The 21,524-nt window shown below is 55.1% G+C and overlaps 2 protein-coding genes across 2 annotated transcripts; one reads left to right on the top strand and one right to left on the bottom strand.

Moving 5' to 3' along the window:
* Positions 1-379: 379 nt before the first annotated feature.
* Positions 380-8,287, top strand: LOC309601723 (STE20-like serine/threonine-protein kinase; the record flags this gene model as incomplete). Its single annotated transcript, XM_082334888.1, is given in 20 exon segments — positions 380-505; positions 1,338-1,502; positions 1,644-1,692; positions 1,911-2,060; positions 2,171-2,243; positions 2,639-2,833; positions 3,185-3,266; positions 3,352-3,462; positions 3,557-3,598; positions 3,600-4,145; positions 4,149-5,435; positions 5,540-5,670; positions 6,269-6,392; positions 6,563-6,742; positions 6,846-6,972; positions 7,080-7,171; positions 7,257-7,442; positions 7,566-7,676; positions 7,779-7,892; positions 8,030-8,287. Coding segments are annotated over 20 exon segments (3,999 nt in total), but the record flags the coding sequence as incomplete, so codon positions are not given.
* A 1,400-nt stretch (positions 8,288-9,687) lies between these two features.
* Positions 9,688-15,670, bottom strand: LOC309601721 (condensin complex subunit 2-like; the record flags this gene model as incomplete). Its single annotated transcript, XM_082334882.1, has 12 exons — positions 9,688-9,747; positions 10,211-10,286; positions 10,615-10,700; positions 10,946-11,062; positions 11,388-11,555; positions 12,243-12,350; positions 12,669-12,791; positions 13,239-13,345; positions 13,976-13,982; positions 14,844-14,936; positions 15,287-15,380; positions 15,471-15,670. 12 exons carry the CDS (start codon positions 15,668-15,670, stop codon positions 9,688-9,690), a joined length of 1,239 nt encoding a protein of 412 aa, XP_082191008.1.
* Positions 15,671-21,524: the final 5,854 nt, after the last annotated feature.

Here is a 21,524-nt window from a genome sequence, read left to right as displayed (position 1 = left end):
CATAAAGGACCATACATCTGCAGAGGGATGCCCAGGGACCCCTATGTACCCATGCATGTGACTTTGGTGGGGGTGCAGGCAGCACCTTTGGCTTTGGTGGGGGGCAGGCAGCACCTCTGGTTGAGCACAAACCCTTTCTCCCATCCTGAAAATTACCCGAGGGTGGGATGCAACAGGCATGGAGTGAAGCATCTCCTTTTTGTCACCTCCATCTCGCAGCACATCCTGTGCAGTCCAGGGCAGCTCAGCCCCTTCCTGCCCGCGGGGGAGGAAGAGCGAGGGCTGTGAAGGCTGCAAAGGCGCTCGGTGGAGGAGCTCGAGCCCAGCCGCCCTGTTTTCTCTGCGTGGAGGTGACCCTATGGCTTTTCTCTGACGGATTTTTGGCTTTTCAGAAAAGAAGAAGCCACCGAGGCAGTACGAGCACATCTGGCGGGATGTCAACCCCGAGGAGGCCTGGCTGGTGCTGGGCGAGCTAGGTGGTGGCGCCTTCGGCAAGGTCTTTAAGGTAGGAGAGCACCCAAAATGCTTGCATGCTTCTGGCATGCAAGAAGCTAAAAAGCCTCTAAACAGCCCCAAATTTCTAGCAGAGGATGGCAGGGTCCTCGCCTGGTGCTGGCTCAGCCCATCCCCAGCCTCTGGCACAGGGAGAGCCACCAGCTCCTGCAGCCGGTCCATTTGCCGGCAGGTGTTTGCCTCCTTGGTTGGAGCGAGGGGGCTGAGACAGGGATGTTTTTCTCTGAAACCGTGGTGCAGAGCCTGAGCACAACAGGAAACCCGAATTCGCCATTCGTCAGACCTGCAGCAGCAGCCGCCTTCCGGGGCCAGTGGCACGCGGCAGTGATGGTCCCCATCCTGGCTGGGCTTGCCCTGGCCAAACCCATCCCCTCTTCTCTCTCTGGCTTTTTTTTGGGGCAGCCAAATGCCTCGGCATCGCTAGCAGGATGGGGTTTCGCTGCGGAATCACCAAAAGGTCCTTGGGCGGGGGTTTGCTGAGCCCCCTGTGCCAATGCTCGCTGTGGCTGTGCCTGCGGGAACTGTATTGCATCTGTGGGAGGATGTAGCTTGCCAGAGGGTTTTGGGGTACAGCGAGATGCTCTGGGATCAGCAGGCAGGGTGGCACGGCCACCTGCACATCAGTCCTGTGCACAGGGCAGCTGTGCATCCCTCTCCTTCCTGGCTCTGGTGACAGTGAGGTCCCCATGTCTGTCTTTGGCATTTGGCTCGGTGGTACCAAACACCTGGGGAGGGATGCGATGGGTCCAAGCTTCCCCCTCACTGAAAATTGTGGGGCTGCTCCTTTCATACCCCACGAGCCCCCACGAAACCTCTCCCCCCAGGCGCAGAACAAGGTGACGGGGGTGTTGGCGGCTGCCAAGGTGATCGACACCCCGAGCGAGGAGGAGTTGGAGGACTACGTGGTGGAGATCGAGATCTTGGCTTGCTGCGACCACCCCAACATCACCAAGCTGCTGGATGCGCTCTACTGGGACGGGCGGCTCTGGGTGAGCTGTGGCGGGTGCTGGTCCCCCCACCCCAGGCATGAACCAGGGTCCTACCGGCATCTTGGGGCTGGGGGACTCGGTCTGGAGGGGACATGTTTGCAGACCAGGGCAGGAAACCTCAACCATGTGCTTTCCCTGCAGATCCTGGTGGAGTTTTGTCCCAGAGGGGCTGTGGATGCAGTGATCTTGGGTAAATAAATGTTTTTTTCTGGCTGGTGCGTGGCCATTGGAGGATTTGGGGTGGGATTGCCAAATTTTATGGTGTGGAAGGGTGCTCTGGGCTTGTGCAGCATCTCCAGGAAGGAGGATGGGCTGGGGTGCATCTTCCTCTGGGTACCCCCCCACCTTTGCTGGGGGTGCTGGGCAGGAGGCATCGTTAGCGGCGGGGTTCATTTGCACTAATGGCAGAGCTGGAGAAAGGGTTGACGGAGGAGGAGATCCGAGTGGCTTGCAAGCAGCTGCTGCTGGCGCTGCAATACCTGCATGGCTGCAAGATCATCCACAGGGATGTGAAGGCTGGCAACATCCTGCTCACCCTTGATGGGGACGTCAAGCTGGGTGAGTCCCAGGGGAATCGGGGCCCCATGGGGCAGAGGGAGGCCGGGAGTGACGTCCCAGGGCTGTTTTGCCCCAGGGATCCTCTCTAACTGCCGCTTTCTGCTCTGCAGCCGATTTTGGCGTCTCGGCCAAAAACTCCAGCACCGTCCAGCGCCGGGTGTCCTTCATCGGCACCCCATACTGGTAGGTGTGGGGCAGAAATCCCTGGGGATGGTGGGATTTGGGAGTGCAGGCAGGCGGGCTGGGGGAGCCCAGGTATCCTGCTCCTCCTGCAGATGCTCGCAACAGGATCCTCGACACCAGGAGCATCTCAAGAAACCAGATCTTTCCTCCTTCAGCCAACACCGGCTCCAGGGTGGGCTTCTCAGTAGCATGAGACTATGTATGGAGAGGACACATGGGGTGCTGGTGGGCGCAAGCCCTCCTGGGGTAGTGTTGGAGGAGTTGGGGTTGAATCTCACCTCTTATGCCTGTAGGGTTGTCTCTGGAGGGGATGGCACCTGGGTTTGGTTTCAGGGGGAGATACTATTCCCCGGCCCAGGGCAGGCTGGACCTCTTCCCCTCCCTCCCACGTGCAGGATGGCCCCAGAGGTGGTGCAGTGTGAGATGTCCAAGGAGAGCCCCTACAGCTACAAGGCTGACATCTGGTCCCTGGGCATCACGCTGATTGAGATGGCAGAGATGGAGCCCCCCTACCATGAGCTGAACCCTCTCCGGGTGCTGCTGAAGATTGCCAAGTCCCAGCCACCCACCCTGCGTCACCCCAAGAGGTGGTGAGTCCCCATGCGGAGATGTCGCCCCAGCGCCGGTGATAGTGGGAGAAGTTGTCCCATGGGGCAGCTCCTGCTCGAAGCTACGTCTGGGCAGCTGGAGTGGGCTCTTGGACCATAAGTGATGCTGGTTGTGATTCCTCCAAGCCCAGCTCCAGAGGTGGCACCACAGGTTTCCTGTCACACCACCTTTGCCTGCAGAAGGTGACAGTGGTGGGCAGCACCGGGGTGGGGACCTCCTGACAAGGTGCTAGCAGAGCTTGAGTGTCCCTAGCATCACCCCAAGCTCTGTGGGGTCCACAGTGGGGGGGACATGGAGCTTCTGGCCCTGTGCTCACAGGGACCATCCCACAGGTCTGAAGACTTCAAGGACTTCCTGAGGAAATCCTTGGAGAAGAGCCCTGAGGCGCGGTGGTTGGCCAGCCAGCTCCTGCAGGTGGGTAGCACCCATCGCCACCTGCCCAGGGTAGTGGGACCCTTCCTCAGTGCTGGCTCTGCTCACCTCCCTCACTCCCACCCAGCACCCCTTTGTGGCGGGCATCTCTGACAAGCGGCTGCTCCGGGAGCTGGTGTCCAAAGCCTGGGCTGATGTGCTGGAGGAAGAAGATGAGGAGGAAGGTCTGGTCCCCTTGGTGCGTGAGTAGCAGCCGGCTGGGGTGCAAGATCCCTCCAACCCTTTCCACGAGTTCGTTGAGCCTCACCTCTCCCCCGTTGTCCACCCCACAGCCTGGGCAGGAGCATGGAGAGTCCTCCTGCCCCCTGACACCGGGGGGGTCCCCTGGAGCATCAGCCCCCGGACACCATGGGGAGAGTTGGCGAGGAGCTGGGCATCCCATCCGACGTCCAGGCGGTGGCAGAGCCCAGGACCAAGAGAGCGTCTGACTTCTTGAAGCAAATGAGGAGGAGGTCCTCACCCGAGGCCATGGGCTCCGTGAGGTTCCCTGCAAAGAGGCCGTCCAAGTTTCTGAAGCTAATGCGGCACAGGTCATTTTTTGGAGGGATGAAGTCCCAAGAAACAGCTAAGGAGCAGCGTGGAGCAGAGCCAAGTGGGTTGGAGGTTACGGTGCTGGATGCTCCTCAAGGGACATCAGCCCCAGCAGAGGCAGGAGGAGGAGTTCAAGGGTGTCAAGAGGAGGAGACCAGCCCTCTGGGGACCCCCTGCAATGTGGCCGAGCTCCCCTTGGGGCCACAGCGGGCAGGGGACCTTGCTGAACTGCAAGAGCTGAAGGCAGAGCAGGTTGGACCCAAGGCAGAGCCCCAGGAGGAAAGCCAACATGCCAATGCATCACTAGTAGCAGAAATACCTGCGGAGGGATAGCTTGCAGCCCAACCGAATCCCGTTTCAATCCCCAAAAGCGATACAAAATCAAGCAGAGACCCTACTTGCAACTCACTGGCCCCGCCTGCACCCATGGACAGGGACTGGTGCAGAGGCTCGGCTGTGGGGCAGCTGGTGGCAGCCCTGGACCTGTGGACCATGGGGATGAAAACCCAGAGCTTCAAGTCACTGGCAGAGCATCAGCACCGGGTTACTTGGTCGTTGCTAGACCTGAAGGTTGAGGTTGGCTCCACTGGGGCTGAAGATGGCCTTGGGAAGGATGGTGATGGAGCAGTGAGGGCACCCATGGGACCTGAGGGTGCTGGAGAGCCTGGGGAGACTGAGCTGGTGGAGGAGAGGGTGCCACGGGGTGAAGAATCGCTGATGCCCAGTGTGATGGAGGAGGTAGTGGTGGGGTCAGATGTTCTTAAGGGGTGGCAGGAGCCTCCGGCCAGTCTGGGAGAGGCCAGAGAGAGGAACAACAGGGAGAGAAACTTAGCTGTGTGCGAGCCCATCGCTGACCCCCTGGACCTGGTTGAGCGGGAGGTGGGAAGGAATGAGGAGGAAGCCACAGACAATGCTGAAACTGGGGTGGAAACTTCTCCCAAGGAAGCCCTGGTGCCAGCAGAAGTGAAATTGGAAGAGGATGTTGTAAAAAGGTGTTTGACTGGAGACTGTAAACCAGCAGGAGATGCAGCCAGCCCGGGGGAAGTGATGCTGGCAGGAGAGGAACCAGAGGCAGCATGTGCAGGAGGGGGACCTGCAAGTGAGGAGGCCCAAAATTCAGCAGAGGATTTGTCCCCTGTGGAGATCCCAGGGCCTGTTGAAGAAGAAACAGAAGAGAAAGCAGAAAACAGCCCCAGAGAGAACCAGCCAGGAGCTGCTCATGGGAATGGCTGGAAAGGACAAGATGGAAATGATGGAGAGCTTGGAGAAGACAGGGTGCAAGTTGCTCCAGCTCCTGAAGGGCCATCAAGGGATGGACCTGGAGAGGAGATGGGTGGCTTGGAGGGTCACAGAGCAGTGCCAGAGCCCCAGGAGGCCCTTGGGGGACATCCAAAGGCCACAAACACCGTGAGCTTTGATGCTGCCCTTGTTTGCACCTCTTCCCAGGCGTGGGCAGTGTGGGAAGCAGGGAACACACCAGATCCATCCATCACACCAAAGCAAGGAGAGGAACCATCCCCTGTGGCAAACCCTGCAGATGTACAAGGTCCAAGTGCCCTCCCTGCAGCAGTGCAGCCTTTCCCCCCTGCCGGGGAAGCCCAGCAGGTGAGAAGCTTGCAGGTAACATGGCCATGTGAAGCTGCCCCCCCCCCCCGCATGGGCTCCCATGTTGGGTTTATGTAGTTTTGGGCTGTCTGAGCTCGAACCATTGCTCCTGGTCGCAGGAACCTGCCTCGCTCCAAAGGACGGTCAAGAAAACCCGGAGATTTGTGGTGGATGGGAAGGAGGTGAGCGTGACAACTGCCAAGACCGTCGGCAAGGCTGGGGCGAGGGATGAGATGGTGCGCTCAGCTCGGTAAGCGATGCTGGTAGTGAAGGGGCCACCAGGCATCTCCCACCCATTTCTGGATGAGGAGGACCAGGGGCAAAGGGAAGAGGGCACGGGAGGGAGGATGGGGCTGTGGGGCTCTGTGCAAAGCACAAGTGCTTGACCTCCAGGCTTAGAAAACCCATCTGCCTCTCTGGCCAGGGTCTACTCCAGCAGGAGAGCATGAGCAAGCCCTTCCCTGCATCTTCGGGGCTATGCAGTAGGGACATATGAGGAGCCAAAACATTGCCTAGCCCCATATCTGGTGTGTCCAGCAGCCAGCTTAAGGAAAGAAGAGGGGAACATCTTCTCCCATAAGCTCTCACGTCACCCAAGGAGAGTAGGAAAGGATGAAGGGGGAGATGGAGGGGCAGTGACATCAGCTGAGCTTGGGAGCATGGCCACCATGGACCCAACTGACATCTCATCTTCCTTCTGGCTGGAGAAAAAAAAAATCTTCTTTGTGATGTTGCACCAGGGTTGAGCGTCTCCCTTTTAGCCACCTACAAGTCAGCCATCCTGGGGGAGAGAGGTGCCTCCAGGGACACCTTCAACCCCCTCTCACCCCAATTCCTCAAACCTTTAGGCGCCAGGAGCTCCACGAGCTGCGCATGCTGCAGAAGGAAGAGCAGCGAGCTCAGAGCCAGCTGGAGCAGAAGTTTCACCAGCAGTGGAAGCAGATGTTTCATCACATCGAGCAGGAGATGACGGTAACTGGACCATCGTCCCTTGGTGCCATGATATGGTCAGAGAGGTACATGTGCAAGGGACCACTGGGGTCCCACTGCAGGAGATGCCAGGGTCTGGGAGGGGGGTTTGGTTGCTTCGGTGGCCACTTCTTCTGGTCCCTGCAGCCCCGTTAACCATATCTGCATGGCAGAGCAAGAAGGAGTTTTATGACTGGGAGGTGGAGAGTTTGGAGCGGCGCTACTGGCAGCTGAAGGAGCGCCAGGAGCTTGAGTACACAGTGAGGCTGCAAGACGAGGCCAAGCGCCTCAAGTCCCTCCAGGAGAAGGACTGCGTGAGGAGGATGCAAGAGCTGAAGGGCGATGGGAGAGATGTGAGGGTCCAGGGCAGCGCTGGCTCCCCCAGCCGTGCCACCAGGAGCCTGGGGACCATCTCCCCTGGTTGCTGGGATGAAGCCCCTCCGTTGCTCACCGCAGGAGCAGCAGTTCCTGCAGCAGCAGCAGGAAGAACTCAACGCAGCCCTGCAGAAGGTTGTCCAGGAGCACAAGAAGATTACATCCATTGACTGGGAGTGGATCAGCAAGATCCATAGCCTCAGGAGAGGTGGACCAGGCTGGGAGGAGGAGGATGGAGGGTTCTTGGGGAGGGGAGCAGGTGGTCTGGCTGGGGGTTTTTGGAGGTGGTCACAGTGCTGTGGTCTTGCCTGGCAGCCCGCGAGTCAGTGGTGTGGAGCATGGAGCAAGGGCACCTGCAGGAAAAGTACCAGCTCTTCAGGCAGCAGCTCCGCAAGCGCCATGAAAAGGTGAGGTGGGAACTGCCGGCAATGTTCCCCCAGCCCTGCGGGCTCCCAGCCCCTCTCCTGGCTGACCCTCCTGCCCCTGTCCCAGGAGATGGAGAGGATGAACCGCTTCCACCAGCTCTTGCTGGAGGATCTGAGGAGTCAGCAGGCACAGGAGCGGGCTCAGCTGCTGAAAAGCCAGTGCTGCGATGCCAAAATCCCCCTGGCCCTCTTCAAGGACAACCTGAAGATCCAGGAGGCTAACGGAGCCAAGCAGAGGGAGAGGGCCAAGCAGGTACAAGGACCTGTCCGGGGCCAACAAGGTTCCCCAGCACAAAGTATGAGGAAATTCCCTGAAAAGCTGTAAGCGATGGCTTTTGGGGAAAGGGAGGGTGACGCGGGCTGTCCCCCACTGCAGTTTGTGCAGCAGGAAGAGAGGCGGCAGCGAGCAGAGGTGCAGCAGCAGCAGGCGCAGCAGCTGCTGCTGCAGCAGCAGGCTGAGAGTCTGGCAGAGCTGGAGCAGATGCAGGTACCAGGGACCACTGCAAAACTGTCCATCCCGGGGGCTTCCTGCGCCCCTGCTACCTCTCATCAAGCACCTTCCTTCCCACTTCCACCTCCTCTCTCGCAGAGCAAGAAGATGCACCTCTTGGCAGAGCAGGAGAGGAGGCAGCTGGGGCGGCTGGACCAGGAGCACGCCATGGAGCTCAGCGAGTGGAAGCAACGGCTGGCTGCCCGCAAGGAGGTGAGCGGTCCTGCGGCCCAAAGCATCTCCTCCCCATCTTGGCCCTGCTTGCAGGATGCAATGGAGGGCTGCTCTCCCCGCTGCAAGCCCCTGTGACACAGGGCACGGGGCATGGCAGCGCTGCTTTTCTTCTCCAGATGCTGCAGGAGGAACTGGGGAACTCGCTGCCGGTGCAGCAGCGAGGAGGGCTGCACAGCACCCACAGCAGCAACAGGATCACCCGCTTCTTCCACCTCCCCTCCTGACACTACGCCGCAGATGACTGGGGAGCGAGAGGCAGGCGGCTGCCAGGGGTCCGGTCCCATGGCTCTTCTGGGAGATAGGACTGAAGGATCTCAAAGACAATGCAAGGGGCAGCTGCCCCAGGGATGCCAAGTCCCAGGACCAAGCAGCTGGGCAGGATGTGGTACAGATCCTGGGGGTGGCAGGCGTGGGTGTGCTAGAGCCCACTCTCGCTGTGCTGGAGGGGCTGGGGTGAAGCAGGCACTGCCACCCCGAATCGCCCCAGAAGCCCCTCGGGGAAGTCTCCCCCACTGGTCTTGAAGCTGTGGATAGAGGGGGGTTGCTGGCGCTTCCTGTGCAGATCTCCCCTCGGCTGAATTGCAACTCAAGGAAATACATCCTTTTTTTCTTAATAAAGTCCCTGTTTGTGACTATTTTACTTAAAAACTCTCATCTTGCGCCCTACCAGCATGTCCTGTGCCCCCAACCTGCCCCCTCAGGCCAGCTCTCGGGGAGGGGGGTCCTGTGCCAACCCTCTGGCCCAGAAGGGGGCAGAGCTGGCAGCAGAGGGCCAGCGCTAGAGCCATGTCCAGGCTCCACCACCCTGCACAGAGCTGTTCTCCACCCACCTCGTCAGGGCCCCGAGGGCACTAATAAGCCCCAGTGGCCTTGACCAGCCTCACCAGGGGTCTTGACCCACATCTGTGGCCCAGGAGCTCCACTGAAGCTCAGCTCAAGGGCTTCAGTCCCTGCCTGAGCTGCATTGGGAGCACTGGTCTCCCTGCCTCACCACCTCTGACCCAATTTTCCTGCAGACTGACTTTCCGGCTTGTTCTTGGACCTGCTTCAGCACCATGAACTTGCCTGGTGATCTCAACTCTTGGTTGAACCTGGCCCCCATCTCTGGGTTGGTCCTGCTCACACCGTTCAGGTACTGGAGGACTGGGTCCTGGCTGGTGATGCTCCAGCCGTGCGATCCCCTGTGGCTCCCAGTTCACCTTTCTTTAGGGAGCAGCCCTGCTCTTGCTGTTCCCCAACATTCGTGTTATTTTAACCTCTCTCCTGTTTCGGAGACTCCTTCTTCCCCGTCTCAAAGGCCCATCTACAAAGTCTGTAGCAATTTATTATCTTTAAGCTCAATATAAAAGGTAAATAATTTCAGGGGATGAACAGGACTACAGGAGGAACTGGAGACATCAGTAACAGTCAGTCCAGGTACTGGGAATTACAGACAGACGGCGAGTGACACACAGAGGAGCCTTTTGCTAGTAGGCACTGGTGGTTCACAGTGAGATGGAGGAACTCCACTACCCAGACCCAGGAAATGGATTGAAGATGGCAGGAGGCAGGCAGGCTGAGCTGCAACTGTCCATCTGTAGAGGTCCTACGTTTAGGTAGGACATCCTTGATTTAAAAGTCTTCCTGAGGTGCAGAGACCAGTAGGATTTCTCAGCAACGGTGCTGGGAGGAGAAAAATCTGCCACTGATAAGATAGTCCAGAGCGAGCACCGGTCAGCTGGGGAGCTGAGCTCTGTCCTGTGGGTCAGCCCCGGTGGTCTGCTCCGCACAGGGCTCAGTTGCTTTGTTTCACTAGGACATCAGACAGGTCCTCTGTGCCCTCTAGCTTCAGATTCTGGGAATACAAAAGAAAAGCTAAGTTTGACAAAGCCAGACTCTTCCCCTCTGAGTCTGAAGGCCCGGCATAAAAAAAAACACACAAGGAAGGTTCAGAACAACCCCAGCCCCTTCTGTCACCATCAGTGCACGCAAGACCAAGGCTTCCCGTCAGCTGTTGCTTTGGAGTCTGAAACGCTCACAACGCTTAGAACAACACTGAGCAACAAAGTGCTCACCCCTCTGCTGCCAGACCCAAGGACAAGAAAGGAAAGACAGCAGCTCCAAATGCTTAACCATGGGCTCTCGTTCCCAGTGCATCAGCCCAATTTACATTCACTATAAGCATGAAACAGGGACTTAAGTTGAGAAGTCCTGATGTAGCCATGACGTAGCAAGAAAACAGCCCTGCTCCCGGTGCTTTTCACTGTGCATTTCACCCGCTGCTCCTACCACGCCTCCTGTGTGCACGCTGCGCTTACCTTCTCGTTTGCCAAATGCAAGAGGCAGGCGAAGGCTAAGGGGACAGACAGATTGTTAGCCATCGCAGAAGGCAGCCTACAAAAGAGAAGGGAGGAGGTTAGGATGGCCAGAGCCTACTGAAACCCAATGGATGGAGCATGCCTGCAAGGACCAGGTCGCCAAAGATTAGCTCTTCCCCAGGGATCTGGTTTTCTCTACCTTTCCCCTCCCACTAGCAAAGAATTTGCCAAGCTGAATGCAACCCGTAGCTCCCCCAGGCAAACCCACAGAGCAAGAGAAGATATTTTTCCCCATCAGGGTTCAGTTAGCAGGTTGTAATAGACACAGGTGGGGTCAGTGTTTGCCCAAGCTCAGCTGAAGTCTGTTCCCATCTTCAGTCCAACCTTTTTTAGGGCCTCCCTACCTGTGAAGCAGTTCCTTTGTGATGCTGCTGAAGACCTTCTCGCCTGCTACCACTGATGTGTTCGTCTCTTTCTCTGCACCTTCCATCTATTTAACAAAAAGACAGACACTGCTGAGACAGATTTTGCTCCCCAGTACTCAGCCTTGTGTTCAGAGAAAAAACCACTGCAAGTTACACTCATTCTGTCCTTACCAACCATCCCGTGGGAGCAAGACTACTAGAATGGAATTGCTGCTAAACCTGCCCAAGACTACCTCTGCAGGAGTTGTTGCCCGCAGGGCATTCTCTTATCCTCAGGCCTATTGAGGTATCTGGCTCCCCCTGCTCTCACCTCTGCCACTGTTTCTTTGTTCTGTCCATCAGTCAAGAGGTCCCACATGTTTTTCTTCAACCTCTTCATGTCCATTTTCTTGGCTGTCTTTGCGTACTGAATCGCTATCTTATTGACCTGTGGAAAAGAAGTCTAGGGTTAGCTGAGAGCAACTGAGCAGAAGCACCAGCATTATCCTCAATCAGGACCACAGGAACAATCAAAACACGGGTCTCCTTGGGAACAACGGTGAATACTATCTTACTACTAAACCTTTGATTTTTAATTCCCTTCTCTTACGCAAGGGTTCATCTGGGAATAAAGTGTCCAGCAGCAAACCCAGCAGATCCTGCACCAGGGAAACTGCCGTCTCAGGACTTCTAACCACCCAAAGTGTTGAGAGGCTCTGCTCCAGACCTGCCCAGGGAGCAGCTCACAGCTTGGCGACAATGCGAGTCCTTACCTTCTGGGGTTCAGCAATGAGGTTCAGCTCTCCGTACGTTGTGATGTTGACATCGCTGACAACCCTGTTGAGCTCAGCGTCTTGACCCTCAGGGTGGGCACTAAGGTTGAACTCCTCCATGAGGCCCATGAATGGAACGGGGTCATTATCATCATCGCTGTCTGCAGCCTGATCAAGAAGAGATACAGCAGTGAGGCCACCCAGAGACATCTTTGAGGAGCCAGAGATGTCCTTTGCTGAGATAACAAGAGCACCTGCCTCTCAGGAGGGTGGCGATACCTGCCCGCCTTCCCCATGGAACATGTTCTTATTCAGCCTCTCCCCACGGCACTTAGGCTGGGCTAAGGCTAAACCCAAGGGAGATCTAGAGCACAGAATATCAAAAGACTGTTCTACAGGGAAAGATAACAGAGACGAGGGCTCTCCTGCCAGCGTGGGACCAGACTAGTCACAAACACACTCAGGAGGCAGCACTGGCCTGGCAGAAAGCTGAAGCTTTAGAAGAAATCTACTTCAACGGGAGCTCAAAACAGCTGGGAGCAAACCTCGCTGTGCAGAGATGACTGCAGAGGTGAGCAATGGCATTTACTCCTACTTTAGGGCACAGGTGTATGGAAAAGGCTAGAATGGAGTTTCTGCAGCAAACTGACTGGCAAACGCCAACGGCAGAGAGTTTAGCTGATGTCGTTAGAGTGAGGGGACAGGGGTCTGCGCAGAGACTCCTGCAGCTCTGTCATAATCTGCAGCTCCAATTCTTTTTCACTAGTAATTAATTCTGGGCACAGATTCTTCCTAAATTATTCCCATCACATATCAAATACAGGCAACAGAAAGAAATCTTCTTGTTCCAGTTACCTGCAATGCAGGGCAGAAATTGGAGGTGTCATTGGGGTTGTTGTAATCGTACTCACCGATCTCAGCTTCGTGATCCAATGAGTTGTTCGGCTCAGACGTCCTACAGAGCTACAGAACCAGGGGTCAGGAAAGGAAAAACTCCAAACACTTCCCCAAGCAATGCCTGCGCCTTGTTCTTTCATCACCTCCCCTTTTCCCAGCCTGCTGGCTCTTCCTCCTCCTCACATACCAGCCCTCTAGCAAGCCCCTTGTAAAGCACAACAGCTAAGCACAGCCGCTTCAGCATCCACAAGTGGGTCAGTTCAGTGAGAGATACGCTGGCCCGTCTCCAGCCCTGAGGAGCATCCCGAAGCACTTCAAGCATTTGGTGAAGAGTGGTTTTGTGCATGGAATCATTGCCAACATGCTTTTAGAGAAGACTCTTACCTTAACAGCTGGTTTGAGGAACAGCTGGAGAATGTTGTTAGGGTCATAGTTGAAGTCTGAGGGAAGCGTGGTGCTCTTCACATTCTGGCTTTCCAGAATGGATTTGGCTAGAGTTACAGATGCCTGGGGAAGGTAATAAATACCATTACCTATGAGCTATCCACTACTTGGAAGATTAATGCACAAATAAGTGCTTTGAACACAGGTCTTCGTCTGAAAGGAGGCAAGTTCTGAGATGCCTCCAAAGAGGAGTTCCACACTGGTCCAGTCAGTGCACCCAGTGGCTTCTGCCACATCCTGGGACACACAGCTGGACCTGCAGGGTCTCTTTGACTGACGGAGTATAAGCCAGAAAGAATCCAGCCTGATTCTCCACCCCAAGGATGGTAAAGCTCTCTACTTGTAACATGACCTGGAGTCAGAAGACCCTGCGCTAAGGAACATACATGATGTTGGGTTTACAGCACCAGTTTCACAGGAGCATGAGATGAGCCATTTGCAGACAACAGTTCCAAGACACACTGATATGGCAAAAGAGAGAGTAGAAAGAGGCAGAAACTCAGCACGTACCTTGGTCTTATGGAAATATACCTCAAAGTCAATATCCTCATCAAAGTTCATTTCAAATGCTTTCTTTACACTCCTTTTCTTGGCCTCTTTTTCAGAGTCAGCATCTACTGCAGAAAGGAAGGAAACTATCAGTGCTTTGTGACAGAGTAAGGACAACAAGCTCACTCCTAACTTGAGCATCTGCTCCACATAGAAAGGTCACCTACAAGGACCTTTCCCTTCGGAAAGCAATAGGTGTTGTTCTCAGCTTCATGTTTTAAAGGGATCAGTATCTTTTTATAGAAGCAGAAAGTGTAATGTAATCTTCAGTTTTTATGCAGAAGGAGGGAAACAACAGCAGGAGCTATACTAGTGCTAGTATCTCCTATTGCTGCAGTGAGAGACACCCCCTCAACTTTGAGCATCATTAACAAACCCAAACAATAGAGAATGTGTTAGACACCAAAGGATCCGGGTGTGACTGAGAGCCTTCCCGGTGTCTGAACTCAGTACTGCTTCCCATCTGGCTAGAAAAGAGCCATGCAGGCCTGGCCCCTTCTTTACTGTCCCTACTTTATGACTCAGATGTCACCCATCTCCAAAGGTAAGCAGGACCTGGCAGTAGCTGCATCTGAAAGGAAAAAGTCTAATCTACAAGATGCAAATGCAGAAGACAAGCTGCAGACCTGAATTTCTGAATGCTCTGTATTACAAGCAAAATTGTGAACAACTGGAAAAGGATCTATCCTGAAACCTACTGGAGACCTAGGTGCACAGCAGGGGTCAATATGTGTCCTCCCAGGCAGAGCCTACAGTTTGGTTTATCAGGTCTTTTGGAAGGGATCACACAAGAATATTTAAAGTTGCCAAGATTAAGCAATGGGGAGAAGCAGAAAGGTGCAGACTTGCATCTGCCAAGAGACCTCTCCTTCATGCCTTCTTTTGGGTCGTCCTCTTGGTATCATTCTATTTTCCCAAATTATGAAGTCAAAAGAGGTGAAGTGCAGGAGATGCCAAGTGCCCTTTTCGATCACAGACCCCCCCAGGAAGGTGAAGGACCACCCACTCAAAACCTGTGCGCTGTTTCCCATCCCTTCCTCAGTTTCATCAACCATAAGACAGCTAGCTCAGGGGTTCCTTGAGGCCATGTTCAAAAGCTCTGCCATTTGTTCATTCACCCAAGAATTCAGTTCTCCCTCCTAACATCAGTGAACTATTATAGCAAGTAAGTCTTTGCCCTGGCAAGTTCTCATTCTGATCCATCCTGGATCAAAATTAGTCCGTGAGTTAGCCACACTAACTTCCTTTCTTTTCCAGCCTTGTTTTGTTACTGGTTGTAACACCCAGTATTTACCTCAGAAGCATCACAAGTCTTACTTTTAAACAAGCTCTCCTTTTGAAGGACCACAACTGAAAGAATTCAGCCTTTAATTTCTGTAGTACAAAAGGATTCAACACTGTAAGCTTCTGTGAAAAGTGACTGTGCTGCCCCTACCAGATATTTTTAGTGGAAGTAACCAGCTCAGTTACCTTCAGCATTATTTGAGGTTTGTTATTGACTAAACCTTAGGCTAAATGCTGGTTGGAGACAAAGCACCACCATGACCAGGCAGCAATTCCTCTCACCTTGAAGTTGGTCAGTTCAGAGTCCTTCTGTTTCAGGATCTCGGTCATATAGTCTATCAGGTGTAAGCCAAAGGCATTCTTCGTGGTGATTTTCTGAAACAAAGCACAGCTCAGAACTGATCCCCTAGAAAATGACACCTGTCAAAACTGACTGAACCCTCATCCTGCTGGGGTATTTACAGCAGGACCGAGGGGATACGGTCCATGCCACGTTCTACTTTGTTACTGTTGGGAAGGCAGCAACAGAGGCGCAGATCTGACCATGGCTCGGATCAGGGACATGGCTCGGATCAGGGACATGGCTCGGAGGGCTTGGAAGAAGAATAACCACATAGCCAAGGCTCAAGGAGTTTAAAATCCCTCTCGGCCTTGCAACCACTGCCAGACAGAGGTGGTGTGAGAGGGGCCGGGATCAGGAGCCCTCCCCGAGGCGGCCGACTCACGTTCTCGGCGGAGAGCTTGATGCAGGTGCTGTAGTGGTCCGAGATCTGAGCGTTGGTCCAGCGGGGGAGGGCCGGCAGCCATGATTCCGCCTGCCTGGAGGAGACACGGTGGTTTGGGGACCCTCCTCCTCCGCGCACCTCTCCCCTCCCTCCCCACAGCTCCTCACACCGGGCCCGGCAGTACCTGGGCGCGGGTGAGGCGAGGCCCAGGGGCGAGTCGGTGCTGCTGAGATGGACGTCGGTGGCCCTCGACTGCCAGCGTTGCTGCCTCTCGCGTTCATCGTCGTTACCGGGGCACTCGGCCAGCACGGGGGTGCCGGTGCCGCCGAGGGACCGCGGGGCGGGGGAGGCGGCCGGGGCCCGGCGCGGTGTCGGGACGCTCATCCTCACGGCGCCTCAGGCCCGCCGCTGCCTCCGCCCCGCCCACTCCTCCCCTACCGACCAATCGGCGCGCGGTTCGGTCGGCCGGCGACCAATCGAACGAGCGGCGTTCCGCCCCGCCCCGTCGGGTTTGAATCGCCGGGCGCAACGGCCGCGGCGGGGGTGGGGTGCGACCCCTCGGTCCCTGTCAGGGACCGGCCGCCCCTGGGCTAGCCGCCTGCCCCCCTCGCTGGCCCAGGGTTGCCCCCCGGGGGGTGGCAAAGCCCGCCTCGGAGGAGGAAGAGCCGCCAGAGCCGAGCTGCTTAGGTACTGACCGCCCCCCCAGCCGCTGTCTGCCGTTCAGTGCTCCCCACCATCACCGGGCCTCCGTGCCCGCCTCCCCCCCCCCCCCCCCCCCCCCCAACATTTGCCTCTCGTTGTCCCCCGGAGGCCCTGTCTGTGTGGAAGTGCCCCCAGGGCCGTCTGCCTGATCCTTCAGTTTGCTCTGCAGGCCCCCCCGAGCACCCCAGGTGCCTCCTGGCAGTCCCTCAGGCGCTCTGGGCGCTGTTTGGTGTTCCCCAGCGCCCTCTGTGTTTGTTTCCGTGCACCCCATGGCCCCCCAGGTGTTTTTTGGTGTGTCCTAAAAGCCCCTGGTGTGCCCTAAAGCCCTCTCTTCTTCAGCACTTTGTGGGTTTCTGTGTTCACCAGGGGGTCTTTGGGCTTTACAGCCTCAGGCTGGGCAGCACCCAGCAGCTCAGACATCAGCCCCATGCAGTGGGCTAGCAGATGGCTCGGGGCATCCCCCAAGGCTTCAGCTCTGGAGCCCTCTGTCCTGCCCAGCACAGCATCTTTTCTCCCAGTCTGGCCCAGGAAGGATGCTCAGCGAGAGCAGGAGCAGGTCGCAGCCACTGCTTTCACTGCAGTGCTGGAGGCAGGGAGACTGGTAAGCGAGGAGTCGATAGTGCTGCCTAAAACCAATCCCTTCTGCTCTTGGTCTGACCCAAGGCAGCCTGTGTTTGTGTGCAGGACCCCAGGAAGACAGGAGGGCTACCCCATATCTCCACCTCAGCTTTTCACCTGTCTCCCCAGTTCTCAACAGATGAGGCCAGGTTATCTGTATTGCTTTGGTTTCCCTGCCTTACTTTGCTGGGGAAAGTTGTTGCTCCTTAAATTTCCTTTTCCCAGCAGAGCCATGGCCTGGTGCACCTGATTCCAGCAGTCCTGCCTATGGCACAGTGTCTGGGGTGTGGGCAAAGGAGACACGCTCCTTGCTGTAGTATGGAGAGCAGTCTGGACTGAGGGCTGAGCTATGTGCCTGAGGCAAGGCTGCATGATGGGGAGAAATAAAGCTGTGTGTTTTATTTTTGTAGCATGTCCTGTGCTGTAGAAGTGTTAGCAGAAAGTTAGATGGCCTGGACCTGCGCCTGCCTCCACCATCATCCTGACCCCATAGCTGATGGGAAGAGCAGCTTCTTCTCCAGTGCCATCACCCGGATGAGAAGCTTTTCCAGCCTTACTAGGCTGGCATTCCCAGCTGTTGTCCCCCCGAGGGCGGTGAAGTAGCAGCTGCCCCAATCCTTCTTGGGGGATTTAGGTACTGGGGACTGTGACCTTGCTGCAGTTTGATGTCTGAGTTCTTCCTGACTGCAAAGTGCTCTTCCAGCCTGAACCACTGGATGGGGCAGGAGGAAAAGATGTGGTTTGGTCTCAGCTACATTCCTCAGGAGCAGCAATTGGGAAAGATGCTGTGCCAACCCTGGCAGCAGTCCCCCTGCTCCCCACACAGAGCAGCCAAGGGATTGCTGTGCCATCAGCTAATTTCTGCACTGACTCCAGCCATCCCAAAAATGGCAAAAGAATAAACTTGTGGAGACTGGTGTCTACTCGTAAGCACAGCTCAAGCACCCTGGAGGCCCAGGGCACTTCTAAAAGCCACAAGGGACTAAGTGACTTGTGTGGGTGGCAAAAACCCTCTAGGGCTTTTTTGTCCCCAAATAACTTGGGGTCTGGCCCCTTCCCTCAGCTGCTCCAGTTGGGCCAGACTAAAATGGAGAGGTTGTAAAACTCAGTTTATGCTTTGTGATGTGTCTTTCTATGAGCAAAAGCCTCATAATGAAGCTTTTAATGGCTGTTGTAAACAAATCAATATCTCCCGCTATACATCTGAAATGAAAGAGGCTGAAGGAGCTATGAAGGTTTTTTATGACCAAATAGATTACTCCTGCTGTGGCAATAGCAATGTGTGGAGCATTTGATTATTCTCAGCCATTAGCAATGCTGGCAAGGATAGAAATATTCATGCTCTGTATTTAACTGCAAATTAAGAGAATGTATCATTTGGTGACAGGAACTTTTACAAATGGCTGCTCCCCCTTCAGTCAGCTCCCCAACTAATAAATCACTGGCAGGATTTTCAGAAACTTGATTTACAACTCAGACCTGCTGGTGGGTGTTTGCCGGAGGATGCATTCCCGAAAATCCCCCGGTAGATGGAGGTGTGCTGGGATTCTCCTGCTCTTGGAGGGATGCTGGAGGCTCATTTAAGGTTTGCTTTGGGAGCCGGGAAGAATGACTTATGAGGAAAAGCCGGCTGTCCGCCCACCAGGCAGGAACTGCTGCCTGCTGTGCTCCTGGTACTTTTCCACCTGCCTGCCTGCACCAAGCCAGGGCTGTGGGAAGCTTTGGGGTGACACCGAACACGGGGGATGTCTCCTAGCTGCAGGCAAGTGCTGGAGGGGGGTGGGAAGTTTAGGAGAAGAGTAGGAAGGGGGGGAGTGGTCCTGTGTGACTGCCGCAGCTGCCGCGACGGATTTGAAACCTTGTCGGTCACGTCCATGGGACTGCTGAGCTGCTCAGTGCGTCCCAGGGGTGGGATGCGCTGACCGTTCCGGACCCACAACACGGGTAGCGTAGCAACGGGGATCTTCCCCAGCTGCAAGGCTTAAAAACAGAGCCGGGGCGTGTTGAACTCGCGGCCTTCTGGGGTTACTGGGACCTCTGCCCCCCGTGAGTGTCAGACCTCAGCTCAACTCGGTGGGCGCTCGCCCGCGGCAATGGGGCTACTGGAGGCAGCATGGTTTCTGCATGGGTACTTCTGCATGCACCCATGTCCCCAAGCGTCCAGGGACCCTGCTGCAGCGGCTGAGGCTGTCGATGCCACACAAGCGGGGTCTCCTCTTGTTGAACTGGCGCACCCCTCTATAAATGACCTGTAAACTAAAGGTGATCTGGTAATTTCTGAGTGCTGGAGCAGACGCTATAGGAGCATTTATTAACCCACTGGTACTATTCTTAGACAAACAACTGTAGCTCAGCTCAGTAATAAAAGGCGATTTAATACCTGCTCGGCTGCTGACAGTGACTAGGAAGGTGCTTGGTTTTGGTTTTCAGTGCAGATCCTTTTTGCAGACGCCCTAGGGTCAGCCTCTCCGTCTGATTTTCCCTTCCAGAGCATTCTGTCTGCTTTCAGCCTCGCTGATTATTGCGGCAGAGCTGCTTGTCGTCATGCTCGTACCTCGGGGCACAAGGAAGAGGTTGAAACCTCGGAAGAGGTAAATGGTTTGATTTCTCTAAGGTCTTATCCAGAAGGCCCACTCCCGAGCAGCCTTCCTGCACCCTGGCTCAGCGCTATGTCTGAAAAGGCTATAACACAGGTTGCACTAACACGGCTTGGATATTTTTTTTCCCCTTAGAGAGTGTGGCTCTGAGCGGGAAGGCCCTGGAGGAGGCCAGCGTGCGAAGGACCATCCCACAGGGTTTCAGAGCTCAGGACGGCCCCACTGACTTCTCCCTTTGCAGGCGACTGGCTCATTTGCGACGAGCAGTGATGTTCTGACCTTTTGTGCTCTCATTTCTTGTGTTTTTATTGCCAGGTAAAGCACTTGTACTATAAAATCCAGGATTTCACAGATCCGGTGATGGCTGTGAAATCAAATATAAAAATAACTCCTCAAGCGCAGCGATGTATAAATTGTTGGTAGCACAGTCACAGGGTAGGCTCGCGCTTCCAGCGGAGGAAAAGTCCTCAAGGTCCTGAGGGAGCAATCAAGATTGCAGGGTTAAAAGCAGGTGAGGGATGTGATGAGCTGTAAATCCTCTGGAGCTGTTGGGGCCGGCAGCAGTAAGATGAGGCTGTGAGGCTGTGCCCACGCAATGTCTCACATTGTTCTTAGCGACTTTCCCTTACGAGCGAAGGGAAGAGAAATGGGCAGGCTGGTCCGGATGCAACCGCCAGCCTGCAGCCCCCGAGAGTTACACTGGCAATCGTTTCTGACTGCAGGGACCTGCTGCAGAGATGCTAGATGGACTGGCTGAGTCGGTGGCTTGTTAATTCAGTTCAATTTATTTTGTAATTTAGGTCTCTTAGCAGTTTGAAACGATCATTTCAAACTAGGTTGGTGCTTGTGAATGAGGGGCTTACGGCAGAGCTGAGCTCCTGCATGTCTGTCTGCATGGGGGAGAGGAGGGTGGGACTGGTGTACACACGGGACCTGAATCCAAGAGGGCAAACTCAGCGATTCCCCACATCCCGGGGGAAATCGGTGGGACTCTGAGTCCTTGCAGAGGCTGCCAACCAGACTGGTGTTTTCAGAGGTGCTAATGCCTTTGAGGGTGCTGCGGGTGCCCTGTGCGGGGAGGAAAGGAAGACAGTTTGCAGAGCAGGATAGCTTGCTTCGCCACGCTTCTCTGCTTGCACAGAGCATGGATGAAGTCCTCTGGAAGGATTTTGTTGACAGATCTTGAGAGGGCATCTCAGACCAGAGCTGCTCTGGAGGACATTGTCTCCGTCCCCTGCATGCTCCATCCCTTGGGCATGCTGAGTGACTCAGAAGTCCCTGGAGATGTGCCCAGTGCCTCTGCCGCCAGTTTTGTGGCCTTTTTTTTGTGCTGCTGATCAAATCCTGGTGTGGGTAGTGTCTGCCACTGCTGTCTGGGTGTCAAACACCGGGGAGTTTTGGGGGGCAGAGGTTGTAACGCTGACAACATTAGTGCTGCAAGACAAAAGTCTTAACACAAACCTGTCTAATAGGGACTCCGTTCTCTGGAGGGTTATTGCTGTGGCACAGTGCAGACGTGGATATCGATCACATCTTTCAGAGACGCACGTCTTGGTGAAGGGCGGCAGGACAGGCTTTTTGGGGGGGTGGTTTGAAGTCACGCACAATTTTTGTCTTCCTCTGTGAAGGCTGTGAGATACCAGAAGTGTCACCCAAGGAAGCCTGCTCCTCTTTGGGGTATGGATTCCTAAACTCCTCAATTTAAATGCAAATTCACAGCCGTTTGATTATGCCATGCATCAGAGAAGCTTTTGGACAGTGAACAGCTTGCAATGATCAGCTACACATCCCTCAATACAGATATTATCTGCTGTTGCGATATGACTGCGTGCCTCTGCAGAAAGCAGAGTGGTTCAGAACAACCCTCCTTTTCCCTCTTTCTCCTCTCGCCTCTGTTGAAAATTGCTCTCATTACCTCCCTGAAACCTTTTTAATCAACCTGGATGGCACAACCTGCTTTGCAATAACAGGAATAATGTTTTTGGAGGTGCTTTGCATGGTAATGCTCTTTTGAGCCTGAAATGCTGCTATTCAGAATGACTGCGGTGTCAGGAAGGGCTTATATTTCTTCTTGACACCTTGGTCTTCTGTAACCAGAATATGTTTTGTTGGGAGGCTTGTAATTGCCTAACTTCTAGCTTCCTTATAGGAAAAGGGAAGGGGGAAAGCAGCATCAGCGTGGCACAGGAGTGGGTGCATTAGTTGTGGTACGGCCCGCGGGAAGCTCATCCTGGTTGGGATCTCTGTCCTGGGGTATCTTCCAGGATGAAGCTCTGATCTTGTGTAGTGAGAGCACAGGTCACACTGGGAGTTCCTAGACC

This window comes from Platalea leucorodia, assembly GCF_965183815.1.
Source record: "Platalea leucorodia genome assembly, chromosome: W".
Classification (NCBI taxonomy): Eukaryota; Metazoa; Chordata; class Aves; order Pelecaniformes; family Threskiornithidae; genus Platalea; species Platalea leucorodia.
The sequence above is the reverse complement of the archived record's forward strand: the minus strand, read 5'-3'. Positions and strand labels throughout refer to the sequence as shown.